We start from the raw sequence: 8,384 nt of genomic DNA on the forward strand, positions 1-8,384 counted from the left end.
CTACAGTTGTAGATGAGGAGATAGAAGTTCGTAAGACTCACCTAAGTCTACAAGTCACACAATTATCCCATGACCCTGAAACTTCCCATGTGGTTTCTGAGTTGGGACATCACCTGACATCCCACTGGATGAGAAAATGAGAAACGAGCCATGCAGAGCCTCTCAGTGGCTGAGGAGTCCAGCTGGCTGGTCTGCAATGCTGGTTTTGCCATTTGCCAGCCAAATGGCTCAGGTGATTCACTTAACTTCTCTACATCAGTTTCCTCGTCAGTAAAATAAGAACAGTAAGGACGACCACAATCCTGTGACTGCAAAATGGAAGGACACTGTTCTGGAAAGCAGGGCACATGTTCCATGCACATGAGTTAACCCGTTAGTGCTGGACCCTGGCAGGAATCCAATGACTCAACTTGGCTGACCTTCATGGAAAGAATGGGCTCTCCTAGCTAGAACATATCTGTGCTGTCTGGACAAAAGCATTCATTGAGTCAGTGCCCCAGCCTCTGCTCCTGTGGACAAGGTGAGGCAGACCTCCACCGCAGCCTACTAAAAAGGCCACCTACAGGGCTCTTACCTACGCTCTTAACATGCTTGTATCTATAAAAACTGCTTCCCCCATGTGGACATTCACACACGAAGGTACCTAAGACATGCTGGCTACACTGAAATCTAACACCCAGTTTGCAGGGCCCCACCTGTACCCACAGGAGCAGCACTCGCCACCAGCAGGATCCAGCAGCTTGCCTCCAGCTAGGACAAACAAGCAGGCATAAATCCTCCAGACAATCATGCTCCCCAATGTGCATGCCATCCTCCCCAGGCTCCATGAGTCTCTCTCAAGTTTAGAAGAGGCTCATTATCTTCAAGATGCTCAATACAGCAACCCTGGAGGCCTACATCCTGGGCCGTGAGTGAATCTGAAAGCGTTCCTAGTGCAGGTGCACCTCCTTCTACTATACTTCACTTTCCTATGCTTTGCAGCCCTCGTGTGCTTGACAGAATCTGAGGTGCCCAAAAGGTAAACCCTTCTGTGCCAGTTAGCCAAGTTGTGGGGACAAAGGAAGTCGTGAAGGAAAGTAACAGCGCTACTGCCATGAGGATATGAAAGACAGAGAGCAGAACAGCCTCACTGCTGATGTGAAGGCTTCAGTGGTCTGAACAGCAGATCAGATAGAAGAGATGTCCATGATTTTGTTGAGACACATGCTGGTGCATTTAAGAGACTACCATACAGTGCAAACATGATTTTTATAAGCCCTGAGAAACAAAACATTTGCATGGCTTGCTTTTGCAACATTCGCTTTATTGCAGTGCTCTGGAACCAAACCTGCATTCTCCTGCCTTGAACTTATTACCATAATTTACTTTTTCTGCTCATCATCTATGTGTTTCAAATTAACCCAGTTTTCATATTAAGATGATGAAAATCCACGCCAGAGGTCCAGTTTTAGTCCAAGTCCATTAAACATGTTCAAGTTAGGAGTCCAGATGGCCGACTCAATGAGAACGGGGCTGTCAGATATCCCTCTATTTGTTTTCATTTAAACTATAAAAATACAGAAGGACATATGAACAGCTACAGATGCCTGCATCGGCCATACTGCCGTATACTGGAGTGCCCACAGTTCCCATGCAATGCTCACGAGCATGCTAACAGAAATGCAGCCACTCTGTGTGCATTTCTTATCTTATATCTCAATCGCACCTGCTGAGACACAGGAGTGGTTTAACCACTATACGGTGTATATGAAGAGAAACATTTATGGTTCTGAAGCCACATTGCAAACTTTAGGAGGAAGACGGCTTCTATTAAATGATTCACTGACTTTGTTTGCCCTGGAGAAAGAGAGAAGATGAAGTGAACTGCCATTACTGGGGCCCCTCCTGGACAAATACAGCAACCCTGGAGGCGTACATCCTGGGCCGTGAGACATGCATAGTTAGTGGAAAGAACCCAAAATCACAAGGAAGAGGGACTTTTTTTTTTCTTTGAGAGGTTTTTGCTATAGGGTGCGTGCACTCGCCAGAAAGAGAGACAGAAAGCGAGAAATCACCTCCCGGGGGGATGGCCACACCACAATCCCTTCTCCTCCATTCTCCTCTCAGGATCTTGGGCATGCACACACACGCCCAGCGAGAGTCTAAGCCACCAGGTCTGGGACTCGAACCGCAGTCGACTATGTGGAAGATCAGTGACATAGCCATTACGCTAACCGCTGGTCCCAGAAGAGCAACTTTTAATGATGTGGCTCTAGGTGTTCCCTCTCTCCACCTCCCTAAGCTCAGCCCATCCTAGACTCCATAGGCAAGCAGAAAGGATTCCAAAAAGTTTGTGGCAAAATGGAATTAAAGTAAGAATTAATTTGGTGTAAATTCCAGGCAGTTCTTTCATAATACACACTTTCCTTGAGTGTTTGGAAGAGAACATCTTCCATAAAAATTGTGTTTAGTGACCTACGTCAACACCTACCCCACTAATGCTCCCTCCCAGGGCCACTGGGCAGGTGGACACAATGCCAAGTGTAGAAAGTGGCCTGAGCTCCTTGGGGGCAGGGGGAGAAGTCAAGACAATGACCAGAAATGGGCAGACAACAGGAGCCATGATGTGGGGTGGTCGCTGGGACAACAGGCCATGGTTGCCCCTGAACACGAGGCACACAGCTTGTTCTCAGCTGTGACCCACATTCTCAGTGAAAAGGAACACTCTCTCTGGTGTCATCCTCTAAACTGTACACTGGCCACAGGAGTTCAGGGGCACGACTGCCTGGCCCATGACTGTGCGTGGCTGTGGACACATAGAAGCATTGAACCAACGCTCCCAACAAGATGCAGCAATTCCATGCCCAGCTGCTACCTGCACCTGGTGCACTTACAGCACCACCTCTGCAACGCCCCTGGCAAGATCTGTCCTCACTCAAGGCTTCCGAGAAGTGACAGAAACAGAAATATTTCTGCATAAGGTTCCAGACACCATGCAAAGGCACAGGACAGCCTGAGCCCCTTAACACACATGGGCTTCTTACCATGTCCTCCTTTGTGCAGGCTGGTGGGGCTGCCCATCTGGGACTCGGGCGGGCTGAACGGAGGGTATCGCGGGGGTGTCTTCACTAGAAAAGAAAGCATAGCACAGGGCTATTGTCGCCACCCTCCTGTGGCATGGAGAAGCGCACAGTGAGCTCAATGCTTTCTTACCATACGATGTTTCTGGAGACACGGGAAATGCTGGAGTCAGACACAGGGCCTCCTTGCTACTTAAAATCCTGCCGTCGATCATATCAAGGTCTGGAGCATAGGTGGCGATCATTGTCTGAAATTGGCATGAGAAGGACACTGTAAAAATGGAGAGTCCAGTAAAGGCCCCTCTGAAGAGCTGCAGCTGCCCCAGGCCAGCCATTGTCCCACGGTGGGGACTAGGCCCATGCTCATAGCAAGAAGCCAGCCTGCTCTCCCTCCTTGAAAATGGGAAATGATTTCACCTTCAACAGCAAAGGAAGAGGGGGGATCCGTGGCCCATCTTTTAACACATCATCCAGCTAAGAAATCATGCTGGCAGGGCCGCCCCATAGTGCAATGGTTAAATCCTGTGCACTGGGAGCTGGATCCCACATGACCGACTGTGGTTTGAATCCCAACCTGGCAGTGTGAAAAACATGCCTGGCACGTGTGCATGCAGGCACAAAACCTTAATGGGAAGAAGGAATGGAGGAAAAGGTATTACAGAGGGACTACACCACACTGTGAAGTGTCTCTCCCTGCCCCCAACTCTGCTAAGCATACACACCCTCCAGTAATTTTTTTTTAAAAGAGGAAATGAAGCTGACAGCATCTATAACAGCACAGGTATAGAGTTCACAGCACTGGGTGAAAAAAGCAAAATAAGATACTCCTTAACTGTTACACAGTCACAGATTTATAAAAATACATAACAAATTGGGGCCAACAGGTGGTATAGCGGTTATGTGGCTGGACTCCCACATGGCCAACTGCGGTTCAAGTTCCAGACCCAATGGCTTAAAAATCACACCAGACACATGTATGTGTGTGTGTGTGTGTGTGCGCACACACCCAAGACCCCAGGAAGAGGATGGAAGAAAAAGGATTGTGGCATGGCCATCTCCTCTGGGGGAAGATTTCTCACTTTCCCTTGTCTCTCTGGCAAGTACACGCGCCCTATGGCAAAAATCTCTAAAATCAAATTAATTATATAGACTACAGGAAGGACTGGGAGAAAATATTCCAAATTTAATACTGATTTCATCTGTGAGTTAAGAGTATGAATGATTTTTTTTTTCTCATCTATGACAGGTTGCAATTTTAGAATAAGTAATCCCATATTGAAAAGGGTAATCACTCTCCGTATGCCAAGCACCTTACTGATGAGGGAAGGAGGACCTGGCTTCAGTTCCCTCCAGCAAGGGCCCGGATGGAGGGCCTGGGAGATGTATGGGGGCCAGGAAGGAGGTCCGTGTCTGCCCCTGATCGTGCTATCCATCTCCTGTGCTGTCACCTCACTGCCACCTGGTCGTGCTATCCATCTCCTGCGCTGTCACCTCATGTCCCATCGCAGAGGACTCGTGTGTGAGACTGGGAGCGAGAGATGAGGGAGGAACCAGGCCGTCATTGCCCACTTGCCCTGAGCCTTAGGGCAGGAAAGCCAGTGGGGAGGGTCTGCAGGCTGGGACAGGCTGGAAACATACCTCTTTAACGTCTGCTGGAGAAGAGAAAGGCGCCAGGCCCGGAGCTTGGTCTCCCCCAGCCTTTCCCCATCCACACTTGGAGAAGGACAGTTGCCCCCCACCATCATTGTCATACTGCCCAAGGCTCAGCTTCCGGAGTCTTCCGCCCAGTGGCTCGTCACCTGGGGAGCCTATCAGGAGAGAGACACATGGGTTCAGGGTACTTTTGTCCCAGCGAAGCTGGAGACCCTTCGTGAAAATCTGATTTTAAAGCATTCCATATTCTGCTATTGGTCGCCATGGTCACTGTTGCTCAGGGTGACAGAAGGCTGCTTTGTGGTGAGAAGCCTCTTGGCCTCTCTTGCACCCAGAGACTGAAGGAGCTCAGGAGAAAGTAGAGGAAAGAGACGCAAACCCAGCTCCCTCCGAGCCTGGCCCACCTCCTCCTGCTGCCTTGCCTCCCTCCCCACAGCTGCTTCTGCAGGTGAGGTGCGGGGAGCTATAGGAGGACCAGGGACCGGGAGTCCCTCGTGTGCCCCTCGCCTGCTGTAGGGCATCCTCTTTCCTTCATGGGTAAAAGGGGCATGAAGCTTACTCTCTTTTCTCCCCAGACAGGAGCGAAGAGGAAATGAAGTGGAATGCACATCTGAGAGGCCTCTTCATGCAACGGCCTTCCTGGCACCTCCACTGAGGTCCAATGTCTGACCAGCCGCCCCCCATCCCTGGCCAGTCCTGGTGGGCACTTGGTATCTTCACACTGGCCTCCTCTGCACCAACACTGGACGGTATCACTCGGGGCCTCAGGATCCAGCTGACCCCCAGCTATAAAAAGGACACATGATCCAGGCAACCCCCACTGCCACTCCTGAAAACGAGCTCATCTCCTCACTAAGGCATTTTCCAGGTGGGACAGGGGTCAAGGGCGAGGACAGGAACGTGCTGAGCACTGTAGCAGCAGGCCCATGGGTGCCACACGGGGCCACACGGCAAGCCTGTAGGACTTGGGTCCACCATGGGGCACAGGAGGACGCCTAGCCTCAGACACAGGATAGAGCTGGTTGTTCAAGCCATGCTTAGGTTGGGCCGAGGGTTCTGGGGCCACAGCTGTGTTCTGGGGCTGGGATGGTATTGGAGCAGGTCAAAAGGTGGTCTCAGGCCTGGTCATACCCATGGCCACCTTGGCAGGGTTGGATGAGAGTCAGGACTGGGCTCAGAGGGAAGAGAGAAGAGCTGGTCCTTTCTGGGGTCTAAGGCCTGTAGAAAGAAGATGCCTGCCCACGCTGCCTGGGAGAAGTGGGGCCCTTGGCCAGGACTGCTAGGTACTGGGCTGAGCACTTCCACACAGATCGGGGTGCAGTCAAGGCTGTGGCCAGAGACTCCTGAGAGATGGCAGGCCAAAGAGCCATTGAACTGCTGAGCTAGAAAACTGTGGTTTCTAAACCTAGCCACGAAGCTCTGGAGAAACCCCACACCTTGTTTGGAAGCCGCCAACCTCCCAGTTTCAAAAGCTGAGCAAGGGTAGCGGTAGCAGCACACCCTAACTGTCAATGCACGTGTACTCATGTTGCCATGGACACGCTCCGGGCTTGACTCGCGACCTGTGCAAGCACACAGCGATCCCTGGCCCCCACATGCACTGGGAGGCAGGAAGAAGGAGGGGAAGGAGACCTCTGTATGTCCGGGTGCCCTGCTGCCCACCCAGACGTGTCTGGTCACCAGGTCCTCCCCACCACATTCCCATGGCCTACTCTGTGCTGGCGAAATCAAGCCACCACCTCCTGGGGTTGGCTGCCTCTGATAACTGATCTGTGACTGCTTGCTATGCTCAAAATTCTACAGCAGGGCCACCGAGTTTGGTCCCTGAGGAAATATCCCAGAGAATGTTCCAGTCTCAACAAGCCACAGGCCAGCTCTCCTAGAGACTGGGACACAGGCCCAAGGGAAGAGCCACAAACATAAAATACGGTTTTGTTTTTTACTTTTATTATTTATTATTATTATTATTATTAATATAAGGTCAGAGGGCATATAAGCTCCTCAGAGAGAGAGAGACAAGAATGAGAAAGCACTCCACCAACGGGGAGTGGCCATGCCACGATCCTTTCTCCTCTATTTGTCCCTCCTGTCAGAACTTGGGGCACGCACACACATGCACACATGTACCTGGCATGATTCTCAAGCTGCTGTGGCCCAACTCGAACCATGGTCTGCCACGTGGGACCTGGCTCCTCATGTTCTACAGGGCTGGCCCATACAGTGGTTTTCAAAACTGTTCAATGTCGTCGCACTGAAACGCTGACGCCTAGGCCTCCTCACCTGACCCATGAAACTGGCGCTGCTGAGGGTGAGACCCAGTTGCGTGCATTTCACACAACTCCCAAATATTTCCAACACGCAGCCCAGTTCGAGAACCATGACTCATCCTGCCCTGGACTCATACTAGAGTTACTTAGGGGGCATTTAAATGAATGCTACCTCCAGGTCACCGAGCAGGCTATTTCAATCGCCACCCTCTGCAGGAAGCGGCAGTCATTAGCATTTTCAGCATCTGCAGTTTTTATCTACTTATTTTTTTAATTGCCAGAGGGTGCATGTGCTCTCCAGAAAGAAAAACAGAGAGAGAGAAACAAAAAGCACCCCTTGATAGGCCATGGTCACATTCCTCCATTTCTCCGTTCTATTAGGGTATTGGGCACCCACAGGAGTCCAGCATGTTTTCTTCAAAACAGCAGATTTCAAAGCTCAGGGCGTACCTTGAAATCTGAGAAATGTAAGCTGAACACCACATGCGCTGGTCCCCTGCACCCAGAGAATAGGGTGAGAGCCACGCAGGGGGAGACCCTACCCTGGCCTGGAGGGCCCCAACAACAGGGTTTCAGTGCCAAGTATTTGTTCTATTTGAATTTGGGTTTTCTGCATCACCTCTCTCCCATTACGTGCTCTTGCTTCCTACCCCAACACATATGCACTTCACCTGTCGGGGTTTGCTCTTGCTTCCTACCCCAACACACATGCACTTCACCTGTCGGGGTTGGGGCATGGACCACAAGTCTCTCGGGAAGGGGACACGGCCAACTTCAGGGCCAAAGAGGGCTGCAAACATGGGTGTGGCTGGGGTACATGGGCAGCCAGGACACCGGTGACTCCGGGAGAAGACGGCAGTGATTTCCAGCATGTGCTGCACGGGCAGCCTGGCTGCACGGAGAGGGCACATCTGCTCGCCAAGCACATGACCTGTCAGGCCGCACCAGGCTACAAGGCAGGGGTCATACGGCACAATCAGAAGTGAAACCGCTGCTCTGTGTCAGACTATGGAGCTGTCCAACCTTTCCAGTCTGACAAAAACCGGAACTGGTGGCCATTCTCCTGGGCCATCACAGTCTTCCTCCTGGGACACACGTCCACCAGGGTCCCAGACAGATGGACCTGCCTCCACCACAGCTGAAGCACAGCCCCCAGGACTTGCCACAGTGACCTCTGAGGGCAGTTCCTCCACAAGTCAGTCACCATGGGACCCAACAACTCCACTCCCAGTACTCCGAAGAACTCAACACAGGTGTTCAAAACATGGACACCCATGTCCACAGTGTCACTATTCACTAAAGCCACCGGTGGAAGTGACCCAAGTCTCCATCCACAGGTGAATGCACAGACAAACCATGGGTGTCTGCATTTGGGTCAGCACCCCCTACAGACAGTAACGACGCT

The 8,384-nt window shown here is 51.5% G+C and overlaps 1 protein-coding gene and 1 long non-coding RNA gene across 3 annotated transcripts in view; one reads left to right on the top strand and one right to left on the bottom strand.

The window, feature by feature from the left end:
• The window catches only part of TNS3 (tensin 3), a 239,551-nt gene that overhangs the window by 74,836 nt on the left and 156,331 nt on the right, over positions 1–8,384 (bottom strand). Inside the window, 3 exon segments of the mRNA XM_006150681.3 lie at positions 3,024–3,107; positions 3,193–3,307; positions 4,698–4,867. Of these exon segments, the coding sequence (XP_006150743.1) occupies positions 3,024–3,107; positions 3,193–3,307; positions 4,698–4,867 (369 nt within the window).
• Positions 5,031–8,384, top strand: part of LOC102476329 (uncharacterized) — a 10,466-nt gene continuing 7,112 nt past the window's right edge. Inside the window, exons 1-3 of one of the 2 annotated variants that reach the window (XR_001370518.1) lie at positions 5,031–5,160; positions 5,288–5,580; positions 8,317–8,384. This is a non-coding gene — a long non-coding RNA (uncharacterized LOC102476329). The remainder of the gene's footprint in view (positions 5,161–5,287; positions 5,581–8,316) is intronic. The other variant, XR_334856.2, reaches the window with a different exon arrangement.

Source organism: Tupaia chinensis, unplaced genomic scaffold (genome assembly GCF_000334495.1).
Source record: "Tupaia chinensis unplaced genomic scaffold, TupChi_1.0 Scaffold000294_2, whole genome shotgun sequence".
NCBI lineage: Eukaryota > Metazoa > Chordata > Mammalia > Scandentia > Tupaiidae > Tupaia > Tupaia belangeri.